We start from the raw sequence: 22844 nt of genomic DNA on the forward strand, positions 1-22844 counted from the left end.
TAGATAAGCCTTGTAGGTAGAGATAATGATCAGCACAACTTGTGGGCCGAAGAGCCTGTTTGTGCTGTGGTTTTTCTATGTTCTATGTTCTATTGTCCCCCTCTCTTTTTTTTGCCCTTTCACTGTTAGCACATTCCGGATTATGGGTCCAAATTTTATAAATGCTCCAACTGAACTGAGTGGCCATTTGCTGCATCTATGATCTGATTGCAGATCCAGTCTAGGGCCTGGATTCTCTGATTGCATTCGCCCCGCCACCGCTGCCAGTGAGAACGGAGAATTTGGCACTCAACCAAATCTCCATTTACTGCAGGGCGACCAGAGAATCCCAGCCACGGACGAGGTCAGAGAATTCCAGCCTGGACCTTTCTTCTTGCCATCGCATTGGGCTGTCAGATCTTATCCTCTCAGTATGAGTCTTGTGCCATCATATAGCCTCAAGCTTGCTTTCAATTGCTTAATGTTCAGATCTCCACATTGAGCTGCTTCATATAGATCTGTGAAGATCATTATGTTGTATGATGCACTTGTGTCTATCTGACACTTCTTGTTCATTTGATACTTTCCCTCTGTGGTCATCATGGTAATAGTCATAAATCATTTGTCGCCTAAAGACTTGACAGAACCAACCTGTTGTCTCATGTATAGTTGCTCATCGGATTGTCCTGCTGAAATCTCTCCATTGGCCATCTGTATCAGCTTGTTTTGCTTTGTTCTCATAAGTACTTGTGGGCAAAATAATTCAGCTTCTTGCAGTTAAAACACTGCTTTCCACACACATACTGTCCTCCACAGCTTTTGCATCCTCCCTTTGTCTGTGTTTGCTCAGCTATTTTGGCTTGGACTGCCTCTCAACATAATGTATCTCTTGGTCTGCTCTGCCATATGTATGCTCTAGCTGACATTTCACAGCTTCCTCATTTTGACGCACATTTATTGCTTTCAATGGAACCAGTTTCCCATCTTTCAATGGACTTGCTTTCACTGAGGAATCTCTCATGCCTGGGACCAATCTATCTTTAATCAAATCATTTTAGCTCGCATAAATCTGCTAGCTGTGCTATTGCTGTGATGCACAGTTCAATGGTCTCATTTTCATTCTGAATTCTAGTGTTGAATACATATCATTCATATGTAACATTCACTTGGGGTTCAAAATATGTGTTCAAGTTTTTCAAATTCTTTCTCATCATTCTTCTTTGCCTGTCTGTTAGATGTAGGGTGTTTGACAGTCCCTTCCTAGCAGTGTTAATAATGTTGCTAATTCAATAAATCTGTTGCAAACTCATGATTTTGCCATTGTAAGTGGAAACACTGCATTATTGTCCAATGTTACTGGAGATGGGATTGGAAAATTTACTGCAGCCAGTTTTTATGTACTCAATATTTACTTGCAGCCTTTATCTTTTACAGCAGTTTATTTATAGATTTGTACTTTGTTGTCTGCCTTTCGAGCTGTCTTACTTGCAGCCTTTGTTTGATGCCCTTTGTCTTCTTAACAGTTTCTTTTTTGCAGATTTTGAATTCTTTTTGTTTTCCTCAGTCCTCAGTGTCTTTTCTTAATCATTTCCAAAATTCTATTTTCTGTCCCTACCTGATGCCATGGGAAGGATTTTCCAGCCTTTCCCACCAGTGGGATCTTACAGTCCCACCAAAGATGGCTCCCTGCAGCTGGTTTCCCAGCGGTGTGGCCAGCCCAGAAGGAAAAGAATAGTTTGGACCAATTTTCTTATTTCCCCATTTTACTGGTGTTCCATTTTAAGGTACACAAGACCAGTTCAGATCAGTAATCTTATTTCCTGGTTTAACTGCTTTTTTTCCTTCTGGGTGAGCAATGCAAATGGCCATTGAGTTCGGTGGGATGGGAAGATTCTGCTGGTGGCCAATGGTGAGCTACCTCTACCACTGGAAAATCTGCCGTGGAGGGAGGAGAGGGGCCTGGAAAATCTCAGCCCCTGTTTCAGTTACAAGGACAGTAATCCTCATTAATGCGTACTTGTGAGAGGTCTTTATTGAACTGATTTTAAGATGTCTGCCTTCAGAGGTGGGGTGCCTCATGACAGAGTCAAGATTTCACATTTAAGTTTATTTATTGTTGTCACAAGTAGGCTTATATTAACACTGCAATGAAGTTACTGTGAAAATCCCATAGTCGCCACATTCTAGCATCTGTTCGGGTACACTGAGGGAGAATTTAGCATGGCCAATGCACCTAACCAGCACATTTTTTGGACTGTGGGAGGAAACCGGAGCAGCTGGAGGAAACCCACGCAAACACGGGGAGAACATGCAGACTCCTCACAGATAGTGACCCAAGCCAGGAATCAAACCTGGGTCTCTGGCACAGTGAGGCAGCAGTGTTAACCAACGTGCCACTGTGCCACAATGACTATGCAAGTGAGTTAGTCAGACAATACAGGATTACCTTTCCAAAACCCAAACAAAAATGAAGTTGTGATCGATGTATCGAATAAGCCCATTCTTTGCCTACACAAAAAATGTAGCCTATTTCTGTTGGGCATGTTCAGATCTCAGGTAACTGTTGGAATCGAGAGGTGTCTGTGAAGAAAAAGACATCTAAATTGCAGCTGTACCTGGGGGTTCTAACTTCCATCATTCAACTTTTGGACAGGCACCTCAACAAACCATCGAAGGAACATGCTTGTGGCAAATGGAATAGGTGGAAGGTTAACGGAGAAAGAGACTGGAAATATGTGTCTCGGCTTGCTTGATGTCTAGTCTGGTATCATCATCAAATGGGATGTTATTAATGCACAAACTGTCACCAGATTGTCAATAAAGATGTGGAACATCTAAATCAATGGAGGGGAAGAAAGATAATTTGTGGTGTCAATGGATCTGAAACTGAAAGCTGCAAATCTGATGTGGAGGGAGGTTCTTATGAAAATTTCATAGCCAAAGTGACTCAGGATAAATTTGATTAACTTTTGGAATCGGAGGGCGAAGATGGTTTTTAAAACATCATGTTTGTGGTTAATGGTGTCCTTTTAGAATTAATTCTTTCAGCAAAACCCAATTTAAGTTGAAGATATTTATTTTCCACATTTCAAAAGGGTGACACACCCAAGCTCCAACACAAGGGGTGGATTTTCTGGCCACGCTTGCCCCAAAACTGGAAAATCCCACCCAAGGTCAACGGGCCTTAGCGTGATCTGCCCCCCTCTCGCTACGATTCCCGTGGCAGGCACGAAGGGAAAATTCCAGTCCAAAGGTTCAAGCTTCAATCTTAGAAATAAACCGAGCCCCGTCTTTGGAAGGATTTTTCAAGACTTCCAAGGTAGACTTATCCACTGTGCTCTCCAGTAATTCCAATGATCTGATCATTCAAATTTATTTTGAAAGTTTGGTCTGTTATTTACACTGCTTAATTCAATCGGGTGAGCATATCAATTTTCTTTATGACTTCGTATTATCAGGAGAAGTAGACTGCGTGTGATCTCTGCATCACCTTCCATTTCACCAATGTAGAACTGACACCTTTTTGCAAAGGAAAATAATGAAATGAACATCCTTAATATCAAAACCAAAGGGCCTAATTATCAAGTCTGCTGAAAGCCAGCCAGATGCCTTCAGGGCTAAAGGGGTGCATAACTCATTAACCTGTAAACTCCAGAAGGGTTGTTAGCAACATTGCAGTCAGTGGAGATGACAGAATAGGAGTTCCCAACACAACTTTAGAAATGTGCATTGAGGTGCGGCAGTTCACTTGTGTGGGCTAGAGGTGAACTTTATTGCACAATGTTAAAACAAAAACTCCCAAGTAAGAATTGAGTGGTGCAGTGATGAATATATGTGAAGTTATATAAATACATGGCACTTTGAAAAGGGGGAAATGACCCGAGGACACTGTTATCCAGGCTTTTATGGGAAATCAGTCATTGTGTAGCTTCAGAGAGACACACACTATTCTGGGAACAATCCACTGTAGTTGGATATTAATTAAATTTATTAAACAAATAACACAGAGGCCCAGGGAGGCAGGGGTCCATCTGTTTGCTTTGTGAATTCATCTCTGTGGAGATGGATTTTGAATGGTAGTTAAAGTTCAGATGCAAAGCTCAGCAGATGGGTCCCGTGTCTCTAGTGAGGCGATTTGGAGGCGCTCCAACATCTATTTTCCCTCCAGCTTTTCTGCGACTGTGAGACGGCATCTATGTTCCTGTTTTGTTTATCTGAATGAGGTTTTAAGTCTGATTGATTTTGTTGTAGTGGCGCGTCTTGACTGATCCCAGTTTGTGCCCGTGTGGTGTAAACGCAAATCGGGAGATAATTAGCGAAATTGAATCCTGTTGACTTTACACCCTGCATGTGCACATGTTACTGAAACATAGCCCCAGCATCTGACTCTGACAATAGAGCCACAGCATTGGCCTGACTTCCTCTCTGTGATTTATTAAAATTAATAATAAATTTGCCTGTTAGTGATATCAGTGTAGAGTTATCCTTAATAAAATTACATCTTTCTCCCTGCCATATAATCTTTAGATAGTGCATTTAATAATGTAAAGCTTCCCAAGATATTTCTACATGAATGTTACCATACAAAGTTTGACACCAAGCTATATAATGATTTTACATAATATATAACTATATAATGATTTTAATTCTACATCATTGAGGGCATATCTTCAACTACCTAACCTTAAAACTCTAGAATTCCTATTGAAACCACATTGAATTTTCTCTTTCATCCTTTAAGAGACTCCCTAAAATTTAATTTGATTGCTAACCTGTGCTAATACCTCCTTATATTTGTTTTGATTTGATTTATTATTGTCACATGTATTAACATACGGTGAAAAGTATTGTTTCTTGCACACTATACAGACAAAGTGTATGTTCATAGAGAGTGCAGAATGTAGTGTTACAATCATACAGTCATAGTCAATTTTTAATTTGAAATCAAATCAAAAATGTAAGGAGATATTAGCACAGGTTAACCATAGAACTAAATTTTAGGGAATCTCTTAAAGGAGGACAGAGAAAGTTCAATGTGGTTTCAGTAGGGAATTCCAAAGTTTAGAGCCCTGGCAGTTGAAGACATACCACCAATGGAATAGTGTTAAAATCATTGATGTGCAAGAGGCTAAAATTGTAAGAACGCAGAGATCTCAGATGGTGAAAGGGCTGAGTGAGGTTGTGGAGATTGGAAGGGGGTGAATGTGGAAGACTTGGAAAGTAACAATACTGAACCAAAAGTCAATGCTGGTCAGCAAGCAGATGACCAGGTGAGTGACCAGGACGTGTGCGAGTAAGGGCATGGGCAGCTGAGTTTTGAATTAGCTCTCAAGCTTACAAAGTGACAGTGGAGCCAGAGAAACATTTAGTTAACGGCCACTATTGGATGATATAATTTATCTGGAATTAATTTCAGCTTTATTCAGATCACTTTTCGCTTAATAAAAATATTTTCTTCCGCCAACTTTATCCAGATCTTACGCAAAGTAATCACTAATATGGTTATTAGCATTTTTGGCTCAGGCCCAGTATTTACTCCTGTGAAAAAGCTTGTTTGGTAATGAGTTACTGCTCTGACTCTCTCAACCTGTAGCAGTATTGCAGCGTATTCATCAATTGTGTCACCGTACAGGTTTCCTACTGATGTTTAAAATATCACTTGGACTAAATCTGGAGTTTCAATATCCAATATAAGGTGTGAGGACAGCATTTCAATGTGGCAACCTAATTATATTTGACTATTTATATACCTGCAGAATCAGGGTGTTTTAAAGGTTGTCTTGTGATTGTGTGATTCTACAAGCTGTGTGCTGAAATCATAACAAAGTGTTTGGGGAAAAAATAGGTTGCTGATTAATGGCATCCAGTGAAGGAAGAAGTTTCCACTCTTGCTGACTTTACAAGGTCACCATTTTGTGGTTTTCTAAGATTTTTTAACTATAATTCCACAGCTCTCTGGTTGAAATCTGTCTGTTGTTCCATGGTTGTTGATTTTATTTTGGTAAGCGTTTGTTGGACAAATATGAACTTGTTCAAAATTTCAATTCTCTTTAATAATCAAAACACAAAGCAAACACATCTGGAGGCTGCTACTCTTTTCAGGTGACAGTAAATCTTGAATTTAGTTCTCAGAGTAGACATTGTCATGACCATGATGTGGAGATACTGGCGTTGGACTGGGGTGGGCACAGTAAGAAGTCTCACAACATTAGGTTAAAGTCTAACAGGTTTACTTAAAATCACAAGCTTTCAGAGTGCTGCTCCTTCATCAGGTGAGTAATGAAGAAGCAGTTGCTTTGAAAGCTCATGATTCCAAATAAACCTGTTGGATTTTAATCTGGTGTTGTCATGACCGTGGCTCTTGGGAGAGAGAACTTGCCTTTATGTAGCATCTTTCATGATCCCAAAGCACTTTATAGATAATGAAATCCTTTCCAAGTGTCATCACTGTTAAAGTGAAAGCAATTTGGCAGCCAGTTTGCCCATGGATGTAATGAGACAATGGGTGACCATTTTCTAGTGATGTTGATGGAGGAATAAATATATTAGCAGTGCACCAAGGAAGCACTCAACTGCTCTGGTTCTAGTCCCATCGGATCTTTTATATCCATTTAAAAGGACAGATGGCGCCTTGGTTTTCACATCTCATCTGAAAGGCAGCACTTCCAACAGCACACCCTCATAATCCCTGTTAACCTGGATCATGGATTCAAATCACTGGAATGGGATTTGAACCCGCAACTTGTGTGATGCAGAAGCAAGACTGCGACCAATGAGGGGCAGCTACGACACAGCTTGAATAGGAGGATATTGCCCTTTCGCATTTAAATTGATTTTAATTAGGAACTCACTCACTTGTCACTGAATGTTTTCAAAATTGTAAAATGGGTAGATTCATTGCGTTAACTTGATTCCTTGCTTTAAAGAAAGAACTAAGCTTCATTCACCTCCACAGTCTTTAGTGTACAAAACTATTCAACTATGAATTCGACCAACTGTACCAAGGCTGATTTAATTTTCATTTAAAACATCTATTTCTTTGTTGGGAACTGTTGTTTAGAGAAGAATTGATGCTAGGAAGCACGGAGGGTTAAAAATAATGGCGCTTTACTTATGGGCTGGTTTGCACTACTTATCTACCTCTTCACTCTGGCAGTTTCCCACTCTAGTGACCAGGACTTATTCCTGGGATGGCTGGACTGACATATGAGGAGAGATTGAGTTGGTTAGGATTGTCTTCACTGGCTTTCAGAAAAATGAGAGGCAATCTCATAGAAACCGATAAAATTCTGACAGACTAAATAGAGTAGATGCAGGAAGGATGTTCCCCATGGTGGCGGCGTCCAGGGATCACAGTCTAAGGATACATTGTAGGCCTTTTAGGACTGAGATGAGGAGAAATTTCTTCACTCAGAGAGTGGCAAACATAGAATTCACTACCACAGAAAGTAACTGAGGCCAAAACATTGCATGTTTTCAAAAAGAAGTTTGATGGGATGAAGGAGATCAAAGGAAATGTGAGGTAGGTGGGATCAGACTATTGAGTTGGATGATCAGCCATGAGATTGCTGTATACAACTTAGCTGCCTGGTTTCCCACATCACAACAGGACGACACTTGCATGGCTGGTGATCTGTTTCAAAGGCTGCAGGGCTGAAGTCATGAAATTTCTGATGGGTGAAGACCAAAGCAAGAAATTCCTTTTTGGTCTGTGCATAGTGAGTCTCAGTGTCAGTGAAGGCTCTTAAAGTAAAGGCCTTTGATCTGCCATTCTGGATGCAGACTGTGCCAAGCCCATGCTGAGAGGCATCTGCTGACATGAGTAAGGGTGCACAAACATCAAAGTACACTGTTCGTCATTTATATAAACGATTTGGATGAGAATACAGGAAATATGGTTGGTAAGTTTGCGGACGACACCAAAATACGTGCTGGAGTGGGCAGTGAAGGAAAGTATCAAGAGTACAATGGAATCTTGATCAGCTGGGCCAGTGGGCCGAAGAATGGCAGATGGAGTTTAACTCAAATAAATGTGAGGTGTTGCATTTTGGTAAGACAAACCAGGGCAGAACTTACTTCAGGGTGCTGGGGAGCACTGTCAAACAGAGAGACATAGAAGTACAGGTACATAGTTCTTTGAAAGTGGCATCACAGATAGACAGAATGCTAAAGAAGACGTTTGGCACACTTGCCTTCATTGGTCAGAACACTGAGTACAGGAGTTGGGATGTTATGTTACAACTGTACAAGCCTTTGGTACGGCCATTATTTCGAGTACTGTGTACAATTCTAGTTGCCCCGCTATTGGAAGGATATTGTTAAACTGGAAAGGATGCAAAAACAACTTACAAGGATGTTACTGGGACTGGAAGGTTCAAATTATAAGGAGAGGCTGGTTAGGCTGGGAGAAACTTTTCCCTGGAGTGTAGGAGGATGAGAGGTGACCTTATAGAGGTTTATAAATACATGAGGGGCATGGATAACGTGATTAGCCTAGGTCTTTTCCCCAGAGTAGGGAAGTCCAAAACTAGAGGGCATAGGCTTAAGGTGAGAGGGGGAAGATTTAAAAGTGACCTAAGGGGGAACTTTTCACACAGCGGGTACTGCGTATATGGAATGAGCTGCCAGAGGAGATGATAGAGGAGGGTACAAGCACAACAATTAAAAGATATTTGGACAGGTACATGGACAGGAAATGTTTAGAGGGATGTAGGTCAAGTGTAGGAAAATGGGACTAGTTCAATTTAGGAAACATGGTCGGCATGGACAAGTTGGGCCAAAGGGCCTGTTTCCATGCTATATATAAGAACATAAGAACATAAGAAATAGGAGCAGGAGTAGGCCATCTAGCCCTTCGAGCCTGCCCCGCCATTCAATAAGATCATGGCTGATCTGAAGTGGATCAGTTCCACTTTCCCGCTTTCTCCCCATAACCCTTAATTCCCTTGTCTGTCAAAAACCTATCTACATGTGACTTAAATATATTTAGTGAGGTAGCCTCCACCACTTCAACGGGCAGAGAATTCCAGAGATTCATCACCCTTTGAGGCTGTGCCCTCTAGTCCTGCTATCCTTTCTAAGCGGAAAGAATCTATCTACCTCTACCCTATCCATCCCTTTCATTATCTTATACGTCTCTATAAGATTCCCCCTCATCCTTCTAAACTCCAACGAGTACAGACCCAGTCTATTTAGTCCCTCTTCATAGTCCAACCCCCTCATCTCCGGTATCAGCCTAGTGAACCTCCTCTGCACTCCCTCCAAGGCCAAAATATCCTTGCACAAGTGCAGCAACCAAAACTGCACACAGTACTCCAGCTGCGGCCTCACCAGTGCCCTGTACAGTTGCAGCAAGACCTCCCTGCTTTTATATTCTATCCCCCTCGCTGTGACTCTATTGTAATACCAGTGTCCTGGTGGAGAAATTGGCAAAGAAATCCAGTGACTTCACTATAACAGAGGATAAACATAGAAAGATAATTTGTTATACCAAGAAAGCACTGTAAGGCTGCTTGCCCATTGGAATGACCATTTATCATGTAGACATTGTCTGGATCAGGCTTTACACCATCAGCTGTGAGTAAACAGCCCATTTAAGGAACCTAGGTTGACCCTGAGCTCATATCTCACAGGGTTAAGCTTCAATTGGATCTTCCCGATTCTGTTGAGGATGAGACAAAGGCATGCGTCTTATTCTTGCATTGTACAATCCAAAGGATTGGGATCGTAATATGCAAGAATTTTGCAAGGTTGGCCAGTGAAGAGTTGTCCATGCACTGCTGGAAAATCTCACTGCCAGTCAGCCCCTCTAGATTGCCATATGCGCTCAATCATGTGAGAAAGTTTAATGGAGCTGCCCATTTAAACAATTCGCTTGCACACACTCGTTAGAGGAAATATTGATTACCATAGGGAGGTGATTGTGTAGGGGGTGTATCACTGGGTTAATAACCCAGAAAGACATGTCTTTCCCCACAGAGTGGTTGGATTATGGATCTCGCTGTCACATGGAACAGTTGGAGTGTTGAGCATTGATGTGTTTAAGGGACAACTAATATTCTGGATAATGGGTTAAAATCCCACCCTGATAGCTTGCAAACTTTAAATTCATTTTATAAAAAATCCTTGTGGTGACTACGACAATTATCATTGATTGTTGTAAAAGGCTAATTCATTCAATAATGCCCCTTTAGGGAAAGTATTTCTTGCTCATCCCTACTTTCCTTAAGATAGTGGAGGCCAGTCTATTAACACAGGGTATCACAACAAAGAATCACAATGGTGATTTATTGAAGGTAAGCTAAAACTATATGCAAATGAAGCTCTGCACTGTATATAAACAAGTCCCAGGAACACACTGGAAGTTCTCTCCTATCAGGACCCAAGCCCAAACCTCGATAAGTGACATTTTGCATGCTTCTTCCTGATAGACTCCAGGAGTGTCAAGTGACCTACAAACAACTACCCCTTAAAGGGTCCATGCTATCAAAAGCCCCTTTGTCTGGATTACTGACCTTGTAACATAAACACCACAATATCATACTCTGGGTTAATTTGTTGCAAATAGCTCCTTTAGAGAGATAATATTGCTTTGCACCCAGCCGCATCTCAGCACTGATCGGAACAGAAACAGCCACTGTCTTCCCCACTTGATGACTTCTTTAAGGTATAGAGCATAATATACTCAATGTATGTAGCCATTCATACACTTACCAACTATCTGTGGCATGCACACATAGTAAGGATTTACTGTATGAATTTGTGAACAGAATGTTAGCCCTGCCTCAAACTCCAGCAACCTTATGTAAGATTCCTTGAGGGCAACATTGATGCTTTCTTTACTGAGGCAAGGACTCATGATCTACCTGTTAGCGAGCCAAGTAAGGATGTTCTGACATCAGACAGTGATATCCATTTGCATCAGTACCCAACCTCATATTCCAACAGGGAACAGACTGGGTAAAGCGTGCCGTGAACAAAACCCCTCAGGGAACTGAAAAAGGGGGTGCGAAAGCAATATTGTCGGTGCTTGTACCAGTTGAGACAGAGCAACTTACAATTTGTCCCAGCAACATTATTATCCTACATTAAGTTGTTATAAAAATTACTGGAACATCTACTTCTACTGACACGGACCTCACCGTGAAACTAAATGAGGAGCAATTGTGTACAATGGAACGTGAGCTGAATGTTGTTGCAGAGCACAACTCCACCAGATTCCTAATGACCTCAGCAAGTAGGCAGGATTAATTTCTATTTGACATACTGGTATTTATAATCTTATTTGTACCCCTTATTTGTTCTATCTGCTTTTTTATTTCAAAGTGCTAAAATCAATGAAACACTTTTGAAATGCAGCTACTGATATATTGTAGGAAATATGCAAACCGTAACCTCCCGCAACCAGATATGTGGTCATGACCAGGTGATCTGCTTTTTTGTGTATTTTATTGATTGAGGGTTTAACATTGATCAGGACTCCAGTAGCAGCAGTGTGTACTATCAACAAGCAATTCACCAAAGGTCTTTACACAGCATCTTCTAAGCCCACGACCACTTCCATCTAAAAGGACAAGGGCAGCAGATACATGGGAACCACCATCTGCAAGTTCCCATCCAAGCAATTCACCATCCTGATTTGGAAATATGTCACCATTCCTTCACAATCGTTGGGTCAAAATCCTGGAATTTCTTCCCTAACGGCACTGTGGGTCAAGCCACAGCACATGGACTGCAGCGATTCAAGAAGGCAGCTCACCACCACCTTCTCAAGGGCAACTAGGAATGGGCAATAAATGCTTGTCAGCCAGTGACGCCCATGTCCCACGAATGAATAAAAAAAGCTCCCCTGCTCTTCTTCAAGATATTGTGCGCTGGTCTTTGCATCCACCTGAGTGGTTAGGCAGGATTACAGTTTAGCATCTCATCTAGAGACCACAAACAGGATTCTCTGGGCATGCCCTCCTGCGACGTGTTTCTCAGTGGCAGGAGGTGGTCGGTTATTTGGCCAATGGTGGGCATTTCTGGTCCCACTGCTGTCAATGGAGTTTCACAGTGAATCCACCCCATGCTGTGGGAAACCCGCTGGGGAGGTACACTGGGGACAGGAGCAGAAGATCCTACAACATATCGCTGACAGTGGGGTATTCCATCATCAGTGCTGAACTGTAGTATCAACCTAAATTTTGATTCCACTAGCTTCTGTGGGTCTTGAACCTACAAACCTCTGACTCAGAAGTGAGAGTGCTATCAACTGAGCCACAACAACCGAATCCTCAATGTTGTTTAGTTTTGGTCAATTTAGAACTTTCACTTCTGCAGAATATAAGCTCCCTCCTTCTTTCATTATATAAACATGGATAAATATGTTTCATATATAATACAGATATACAGAACACAGACAAATAAAATATATTTATAGTAATAGCTACCTGTATCTATGAATTAATACGAAATGCTTCACTGATTGTGGGCTTACTGTGTTTTGAGTCTAGGTTTGTTTGCCGCTGGTGTATTCTGTGGGCCAGTTGATGTGCTGTGCTACTAAATGCTTCTCGAGGTCAGGGGATAGCAATAGCAAGCTTCAGGGATTATAGGAGACCTGCCACCTTTAGCTGTGATTATTCTCAGAAGACTTGAGTCAGGGTCAGGGGGTCACTGGTGCCTTGGCCTATGGGCTCATTGCTCTCTGCCACTTGAATTGGGGCTACACAGTGGCATTGAGCTGCAGATGACATGATGTTGTCAGACTTTTTACTGTGATGACATGATTGCCAGCTGGTTGATCCAAAACATGGCATGGCTGGTGGGCATCTTTATGATACTTTATGGTCTGTGTGAGTGTAGACTAGCTGAAGTAATAGACCTTTCAGCACAGATGGCCTTTCCTTGGTTCAAGATCTACTTGAGAACAACTAAAAATTAGAAAGAAAAAAATGTACCTCTCACAACAGACAATGAAGCACTTTTTAAGAGTAAATTATTGTCACAAAGTGCAGTCAGTGTACAGCAAGATCCCACAAAGAGCAATTGTGTAAATTACCAGATAATGTGTTTCGACTGTTGGTCAATGTCGCTCAGATCACTAGGAAATCTTCTCTCTTTGAAACATGCTGTGGGACCTTTTACATTTACTTGAGAGTTCATTGGAGCTTCAGTTTAATGTCTTATTTGAAAGGCATATTGTAAAGATGCACACTTACAGACTCCATCAGGAACACAAAGGATATTTCTTAGTCAGGGAAAAACTGGAGAGGCAAACAGCTGCTGTCCCCATTACCTACCCAGCTAACCTATATCAGCCCCACTGGCGGCCCTAGTCCTTACACATCTACTACATGTCACCTACGTGCCTTCTGCCTAAAAGAGGACTTCACCCTCTGGGGTGATTACCCACTCTAAGTCCCTATTGGTCTCTCAATCTAGGTGACCCTCTTCTGCTGTGTTGCCCTTAAAGGGACAATCACCACACATGCTAAAACTTGCAACATGTCAGCCTGGTTTACCAACTTAAATCTTAAAAGCTCTGACTCAGAGACTTACCAACTGAATCAGAGGCTTCTGCTTTTTAAAGACAAAATGCAGATGACAGAAAAGAGTAATGCTTGAAGAACTTTTCACCCGAATAATAGACATCTTAATTTTTCAGACTACCCTGCTGTCTTAGGAGACAGACCATGAGACTGCTGGTACACCTCCGCGTGCTGCACCCCTTCGCCACTGTTGTGAAATATTATTCTGTCGCATCTCAAGCCTCAGACTTTGAGAATGCCTACCGGCTCCAAGAGGTGTACCCCTACTTTCTACCGATTCAGACCCGCTGGCAGGACAACGATCAGTATGGCCACGTGAACAACATAGAGTATCACGGCTACTTTGACACTTTAATCAACCATTATCTTATCAGGTAAGGAATCCCTGCTATTTACACTCATCTCCATCTAATGATGCTGAAGTAAAGGTTTTAATGGAACAAAAAAATAAAAGCTTTACAGTACATAGAAGGGTTAATCCTTTTGAACAGTTTATCTCTTATCAGTTGTAATTAAATGTGTTTATAATAAATTATTTGGTGTAATTAATGTAAAATCTTCTTGCTTGTACTGTTATTAGAACCAGATGCTGAAGGATCAACAATATTACAACATGGCGATACTGCCTTGCCAGCTGTCTAACTGTAATTACTTTAATCTCAGCTTGTTATCTAATTATCACCTTTGTAAAGGGAATACCAGCCTCTTAATGCATGCTGCTGTTTCAGATGATGATGAAGAGTTTAAAACAGCTGTCAGAAAGCTGGGGCCTGCCTGGATGTCTGGATTAGGAGGAGGTACTACAAAGGCCTAGCTCAGGCTTAACCTGCTTCCCACAGGCCCTGGCTTCAAGCTGCCTGCTTACATGTGGCGAACTGTGGAAACAATGTGTTGCGGAAATATATTGACTTTGGGGGTTGATAAGCTTTCGAGCCACTGGTAGAATCTGCCCTTAATGTGAACTCACCTTATCATTGCCCTCTTGCCACTGACTTCCTTTAGGCATGTGTTGGGACTGAAAGGACACCAGAGACATTCCAAATAGACTGGAACACCAAGTGTCAACCACTTTCATAAATCAGCTGAGATGTGAAACAATTGCTCTTTAGTTTAATGAGAAGTCATTAACAAAACAAACATGTTCACTGTTGGACAAGAGGAGATTTTATCCCCTGAGCTAAATGATGGAGAGTGACGTGAAAACCTTAGAATCATAGAATCCCTACACTGCAGAAGAGGCCATTCAGCCCATTGAGTTGCACTGATTCTCTGACAGAACATCCCACCCAGGCCTTATCCCCGTACCCCACATATTTACCCATCAGTCCTCCTAACCTATACATCATCGGACACTAAGGGACAATTTAGCGCGAGCAATCCTCCTACACTTGCACATCTTTGGACTGTGGGGGGGGAAACTGGAGCACCCGGAGGAAACCCATGTAGTCACGGGGAGATTGTGCAGACTGCACAGAAACAGTCCCTGAGGTTGGAATCAAACCAGGGTCCCAAATGCTGTGAAGCAGCAGTACTAACCACTGTGCCACTGTGCTGCAGATATGGTGATAATCTAACATCAAGGGCAATATGTGCAAGACATTGATTCTGGAGTGATTCTGTGATAATGTTAGTTGTGCATAGCGCCATTACATCTGAGTCAGAAGGCTATGACCTCAATTTTCACAATGGCAGAGAGCCCCTGGAGGAAAATGGAGGAAGAAGCCCAAATCCGGGATTCCCACCGCCAAACACAACACCTACCATTTCCACAGAGACACCGAGTCCGGGTCGGGATTGTGCATGCATATTTCGATGAGGCAGCTGCCTGTAGAAACCAGAAGCTTCCTCCCCTCATGTGATTTTAATATGAGAGGGGTCTGAAACCCAAATTAGAGATTAAACCGGGTAGGAACAGGTCAGATCATTGTGGATTCATTTGGTAATCCTTTGGGTATGGCCTGGGACATCTTTGAGGAGGTTGAATGCCTCAGTATCAGATGTATCAGACTCTGAAGGCAGAAAGGCAGGTTAAAAGGATGGTGAAAAGGGCATATGGCACACTCGCCTTTATCAATCAGGATATAGATTACAAAAGCAGAGAGGTCATGATGGAATTGCATTGAACTTTGGTGAGGCCACAGCTGGATTACGGTGTGCAGTTCTGGTCACCACATTATAGGAAGGCGTGAACACACTGGAAGGGATGCAGAGGAGATTCACCAGCATGTTGCCTGGAATGGAACATCTAAGTTATAAATGGCATTGATAGGCTTGGGTTGTTTTCTCTGGAGAAGACTGAGGGGTGACCTGATTGAGGTTTTCAAGATTATGAGGGGTGTGGACAGGGTGGATACGGAACAATTGTTCCCCTTAGTTGAAGGGTCAGTTATGAGTGGAGACAAGTTAAAAGTGAGGGGTGGGAGGTGTAGGGGGGATTTGAGGAAAACCTTTTTTACTCAGAGGGTGGAATGCGCTGCCTGGGAGGGTGTTAGAGGTGGGATGTTGCGGAAATATATTGACTTTGGGGGTTGATAAGCTTTCGAGCCACTGGTAGAATCTGCCCTTCATGTGAACTCACCTTATCATTGCCCTCTTGCCACTGACCTCCTTTAGGCATGTGTTGGGACTGAAAGGACACCAGAGACATTCCAAATAGACTGGAACACCAAGTGTCAACCACTTTCATAAATCAGCTGAGATGTGAGCTCTTTAGTTTAATGAGAAGTCATTAACAAAACAAAAGTACCTGTATGAGCACTTGGCACACCATAACATTCAAGGCTATGGGCCATGTGCTGGCAAGTGGGATTAGGTGGGCAAATCAGGGCCTTTCATGCTGAAGGGCCTCTTCTACGCTGTAGTATTCTATGACTCTGATTTACAGTGAATCCCTTGGAGGATGTGAATATTTGCTGGGGGTCCTTGGGAGCGTATTAGCTTTTACAGAGGGTCCTAGCAGTATGCCAGCATCTGTTAGGTCGGAGATCCTTGGGTGTGTGTCAGTTATTGCAGGATGCCCCTGGGAGTGAGTCAACGTTTGCAGGGTCACAACGCAAAAATTTGTAGACCATTGAAACTTGAAGGGTGTGATTTGATGGACTGACTGGGCTTTTCTCAGCCTTAACTCTTACCCCCTTCATTGTAGAAGGCAGATGAAACTTGATGAGAAATACAAGCTATGATACATTTCAATCTTTATTCTGTTCATTTGCATTATACACAGTTGACATTTGCATGCTGAAAATCACAGTTTAGAGAGGGTACAATGAGAGGGTGGGGAGTGTTCTCCATAACATTGTGTTTCTGAAGCAATATTACTTGCACACATTTTTGCTCTGGTTTTCCTTCAGTCCCAATTATGGGAGAAACTATAAATGGCTTTCTTGTGACACATTAGTTAGCACTGCTGCCTCACAGTGCCAGAGACCCGGCTCGGGTTCAGGTCTCTGTTTGTGCAGAGTCTGCATGTTCTCCCTGTGTCTGTGTGGGTTTCCTCTGGATGCTCTGGTTTCCTTCCACAGTCCAAAAGACATGTTGAATATTTGTATTGGCCATGCTAAATTCTCCCTCAGTGTACCCAAACAGGCGCTGGAGGGTGGCAAGTAGGGGACCTTCACAGTAACTTCATTGCAGTCTTAACGTAAGCCTACTTGTGACACTAATAAATAAACTTTAAGCTCTTATGAAGTCCCCTTCATTAAATTGAACTTGCCTACACGTGATGCTCCTGCTTCCTGAAATGTGGCCTCTTGTGTACATTTGATTTGGTACCCTATATATTCTTAATTTAGCAACACTCAATTGCTCCCATTACCAGTGATCAGGAGCATGTTGAGTTGTTAAGCTGTTTTAATTTGCATGAATTCATCAATCATTGCACTGGATAAATTCCCGTCAGCAGTAATTTATCAGATGAGGAATATAGGAGTTGGCAATCTAACTTGGTGATATTCCCTGCGTTGTGTTGTAACTGTTGGACTTTATAAGACAGTTATGTTTTAAACTGTCTCCTTTAATGCAAGGTAAAATGGAGATTGCAGAGGAGATGTGACCTTCTATGAAATCTGCCCAGAGACAAACCCATGCTACCTGGTTGCAATGCAGACAAAACCTCAAATCATAATTTGTTGAATTACAGTGCAAGTTTTGAACCTTGACGTAATGCAAGAGGCAGCTGGCCTTATAAAGACTCATAGGCCAGTGTCTTACTACTTTGTCTAGGCAAGGCTTGTAACATCCTACCTGAGACAATGAAGAATTTTGGTAAATTCCAGCCATATAATCAATCAGAGAGATTGCTCCTTTCATCTACTGGTGACTGGGAAGAAACTAATAGAACATAAGAACATAAGAAATAGGAGCAGGAGTAGGCCATCTAGCCCTTCGAGCCTGCCCCGCCATTCAATAAGATCATGGCTGATCTGTCGCTGCTCAGTTCCACTTTCCCACCCTCTCCCCTTAACCCTTAATCCCCTCTCTTATCAAAAACCCATCAACCCGCGTCTTAAAAATATTTAGCGATGCAGCCTCCACCACTTCAACGGGCAGAGAATTCCAGAGATTCACCACCCTTTGAGTGAAGAAGTTCCTCCTCAACTCCGTTCTAAACCGCCCCCCTTTTATCTTGAGGCTGTGCCCCCTAGTCCTACTGTCTTTTTTGAGCGGGAAGAGTCTCTCCACCTCTATCCTATCCATCCCATTCATCATCTTATACGTCTCAATGAGATCTCCCCTCATTCTTCTAAACTCTAACGAGTACAAGCCTAGTTTATTCAGCCTCTCCTCATAGCTCAACCCCCTCAACTCCGGTATCAGCCTAGTAAACCTCCTCTGCACTCCCTCCAAGGCCAAAATATCTTTGCGCAGGTGTGGCGCCCAAAACTGCACACAGTACTCCAGCTGCGGCCTCACCAATGCCCTATACAGCTGCAGCAAGACCTCCCTACTTTTATATTCAATCCCCCTCGCTATGAAGGCCAGCATCCCATTCGCCTTCCTGACCACCTGCTGCACCTGCAGGCTGGGTTTTTGCGACTCATGCACAAGGACCCCGAGGTCCCTCTGCACCGTCGCCTGCTGCAAGGGCAATTTAGGGAAGGGAAACGAACATTGGCCTTGGCAACAACAACCATGTCCTATGAAAGGATAAACAAAGGAGATTGGCATGTACCAGATAATTCAATAAAATCAAGTGTGTCTGACTCACAAAATGCGATCAATGATAGTCTCATGGGCACCGTGGACACAGTTCCAGATTTTTAAAAGATTAATTGAATTTAGCTGCCAAGGTGGGATTTGAACTCAAACCCCTGAGTCTTAGTGACAATATGGCTGTACCACTGTCTCCCTATTGAAATAGCTTGGAAGCTAGGTCTGATGATAGGCCCATACCGAGCACAGTAGAGTTGTGATATTATTACTTCCCACAACTTTGTGTACTTTTTAATGTCCCATGCAATATATTCAATTAATCTGGAATTTAGCCACCAATAAGGCTGTAACAACCCCCAGAAACCGTTATCCCCTCTCCATCTCCACAGAATTTACCAGGGAACATTGAAGGGAAAAAAAATGACCGCGTTCTCTCAGTTTGAGAAACACTTGCATTTTCATAGCGCTTGTCACAACCTCAAGATGTCCCAAAGCGCTTGCCAACCAATAAAGTACATTGTGCCATGTGTTTGCTGTAGGAAATACACAAGACAGTTTTGTGCCCAGCTAGGTCCCACAAACAGCAATACAATGAATGGCCAGGTAAATCTATTATTTCTAGCGATGATGGTTGAGAATAAATTCCCCTGAGGTAACATTGTGCCATCCTTTACAGACCACCCAAGAACAAAGACAGAGGGTGGAGTTTTCCGGCCATGCTTGCCCCATGACCGGAAGATCCCGCCTGAAGTCAATGGACATTTGCATCGTCCTCTCCCGCCCGCAACGATTCCCGTGCCGGGCGGGATGGGAAAATTCCAGCCAGAGCCTGTGTTTAACATTTCACCCAAAAGGTGACAACTAAGTACTCCCTCAGAATGGCACTGGGTGTAAACTTGGGTGTAGGACTTGAACCTGCAACTTTTCAATTTAGGAATGATACGGAGCAAACGCCTTTGTTCTTGGGTGCACATATTTAAAAAAAGCCCTAGGATTGAGATTAGGGGCGGAATTTTACCAGTACAACTGCCCGAATTTCACTCAATCCTGTCTGAGGCCAATGGAGAACGCTGTTCTCCGAGCCTCGCCCCTCCCCGGAATTGGGGCAGACATGCCAGTAAAATTCCAGCCTATGTGTCCAAATGCCGTGGGTATAACCTTTCTGATAGAAAGATAAGCGACCAATTTCTGAATAGGAAAGGCAGTTGTGTTTCCTTACAAACTGACTGTGGCTTGCCTCTATTGCTGTAATGCATTCACTGTCAGGCTTTTACTCAGTGGCTCAAAGCTGGTCTCATAGCTTGTGAAGATGCATTGAAGCCTTTTCACTAATGAGACATTTATGTCTCTACTAGAAAATTTATTGTGTCTTGTACCTTTTTCAAATAAATTGTGACACGCTGAAGTGAAAGTCAATGGGATTTTCAGGCTATTATTTTCCTGAAAATTCAGGGTTGAATGCACATCATTCTTGATTACTGCGGGGAATTTTCTTCCCATATTGTTGACGCAATAAATGCTTTTTTTAAAACAACAAAAAATAATTGTGAGCACCCAGTAATCTCTGAGCACATTTCATTTCAATTGGGATGGTAAGGAGAGGTTTATTCCAGACATAGTTTGTACCAACGCAGTAAAAAGGATAATGGAACCTGGTTGGAGGCATAGCCACTCCCATAATTGAATAAAGTCGAAAAAAAATGTGAGGAAATTTGTGACCATTAATTTTTACAGCGTGTGAAAATCTATGCCAAAAGTGAATGTGTCTTTCAAGCTGTGTTCCTCCTGTGGGGCTGCGATTTAATTCAGATCACCATTAACATGGGGGAATATGCTCCACTGTTCCGCTGAAATTAAATTACTTGAGGGGCGGGGATTCTAATGAACAAGCATTTAAATGATCTATGTCCAATCAGCCCAGTTGTCTCAGCAAGAGTGGCCCAATAAATGTCTCTTTTTAACAATCATGGTTTGACAGCACGTTATTGCCAGTTAGATCTGCGTTCACAATTATTCCATTTAGAGCTTTTCTTGTTCCTAAACACTTTGAAAGGCGTCCTTTGAGAGTTGGATTGTTGCTGCTGTGCCATCCTCTCTCTTTCCTTTATTGCCTCTTTTACACCCTGCACTACCATTTATAAAAGCATGTATCTGCTTACTGTATTACAAGGCACCAGCCGATTCCCCTTGTTGTGGGATACAGATGGAAGGATCATTTTGAGCCTCACGGAAAGAATCATTGAATGCAGAATCACAGTGCAGAAGGAAGCCATTCAGCCCATCGAGTCTGCACTACCACAATTCAACCCAGGCCTTATTCCTGTAATCACACATATTCACCCTGCTAATCCCCTGACACTAGGGTTAATTTAACACAGCCAATCCACCGAACCCACACATCTTTGAACTGAAAGACTTGGAATCAAACCTGGAACTGTGAGGCAGCAGTACTAACCACTGTGCCATCCCTGTAAGGTTAGTGGATAATTGAGCGGCATGGTGGCACGGTGGTTAGAGTGGGCACAGTGAGCATTGCTTCATCACAGCACTAGGGACCCGGGTTCAATTCCGGCCTCGGGTCACTGTCTTGCGTTTGCACATTCTCCCCATGTCTACATGGGTTTCCTCCGGATGCTCCAGTTTCTTCCCACAGGGTTAGGTTAATTGGCCATGCTAAATTGCCCCATGATGTCAGGTGGGACGATCAGGGTAAATGCATGGGATTGCAGGGATAGGATCTGGGTAGGATTGTTGTTGATGCAGGCTTGATGGGCCAAATGCCCTCCTTCTGCATCGTAGGAATTCTATGGTAATTGAACCAGGGAACACACACAGTGTTCAAATCACAGTTTCAAAGTTTTATACATTCTGTCTTTTTCTATATTTCTTTAATGAATTTTATCACTAAACCATTGGTGGCTGTACTTCAGCTGCTATTACCTTAAACTCGGCAATGCCTTTGCCTACATCTCTCTGCTTTTCTCTCATACTTACAAGTTGCCCCTTTGAACCTATTTCTTTGACCAAACATCTGGTCACCAGTCCTAATGTTGCCTTACATGACTCAGTGTCATTTTATTTCTGATAATTTCTCCTGTGAAGCGTCTTGGGATGTTTTATAATGTTAAATGTGCTACATAAATGCAGGTTCTTGTTGTACATTAGCATGAAATCGCTCTGTAATTAACAGGACGAGGCTGCAGATGCAGAATTTTAATGTAGGATTGATGTGTATTACACTCCACTGCCTACACATGTAATGCACGCTGCCTTTAATGCCATTTCTACTTGGCTATTTGTGTCACATTTGACTTAATGCTTTCTAACCTTATTTGTTGCACTCTGCTCTGATTGAACTCCCTCCTACTCGTAGCCGGTGAGAGTCTTGTTTCTTGCCCAATCTCTTTACCTGCCACCCTCCACATTCTTCGCACATGCCATGTTCTGATGATCTGGCTCACACCTGCCAGGTCATCACTCCTACACTTAGTTTTGCTTGTTTTCTGCCTTATTTCATGTTTTAGAAGAAGCTTTCCTGAATTCCGGGCTGCGTCCCAGTGTAGGTACAAGTGCGTTAATCATGAAGCATCTGGTCCTGGTGGGGAAAATGGCAATAGGGCTTTAGAGGAAGCAGACAGTGGGATGTCCACCAATAAGTTTCTCATCAGTGAGTTAAGAGCCCCAACTTAGCTATTTAAAACAGAAACTGCACTTACACTGTTACTGTATTTGTACACTAATTAACAGAGACAGGGGGCAGCATTTTGCCATTTTGACGTCATTTGACATAAAAACTGACATCATTTTTGGCAAAATGTCACAGAATAGAATCATAAAATCCCTATAGTGCAGAAGGAGGCCATTTGGCCCATTGAACCTGCACCAACAACTATCCCATCCCAGTGACCCCATTTACCCTACTAATCCCCCTGACACTAATGGGCAATCTAACATGGCCAATCAACCTAACCCACACAACTTTGGAGTGTGGGAAGAAATCGGAGCACCCGGAGGAAGCCCATGCAGATACAGGGAGATTGTGCAAACTCCATACAGAAGGTGACCCGAGGCTGGAATCGAACCCAGGTCCCTGGCGCTGTGAGGCAGCAGTGCTAACCACTGTGCTACTGTCATCTCGAGTGGGAAAAGCAGAGGGAGGGAAGCTAAGTTGGCTGGGTATCT

The 22844-nt window shown here is 42.7% G+C and overlaps 1 protein-coding gene across 1 annotated transcript in view; it reads left to right on the forward strand.

Annotated features, from left to right (window-relative positions):
• LOC145344422 (uncharacterized) overlaps positions 1 to 22844 on the forward strand; it is a 95073-nt gene that overhangs the window by 31419 nt on the left and 40810 nt on the right. The window contains exon 3 of the mRNA XM_080191557.1: positions 13628 to 13885. Within this exon, the coding sequence (XP_080047683.1) occupies positions 13656 to 13885 (230 nt within the window). The 5' untranslated portion in view covers positions 13628 to 13655. The remainder of the gene's footprint in view (positions 1 to 13627; positions 13886 to 22844) is intronic.

This window comes from Carcharhinus amblyrhynchos, chromosome 6 (genome assembly GCF_965287045.1).
Source record: "Carcharhinus amblyrhynchos chromosome 6, sCarAmb.v2.hapA, whole genome shotgun sequence".
Lineage (NCBI taxonomy): Eukaryota > Metazoa > Chordata > Chondrichthyes > Carcharhiniformes > Carcharhinidae > Carcharhinus > Carcharhinus amblyrhynchos.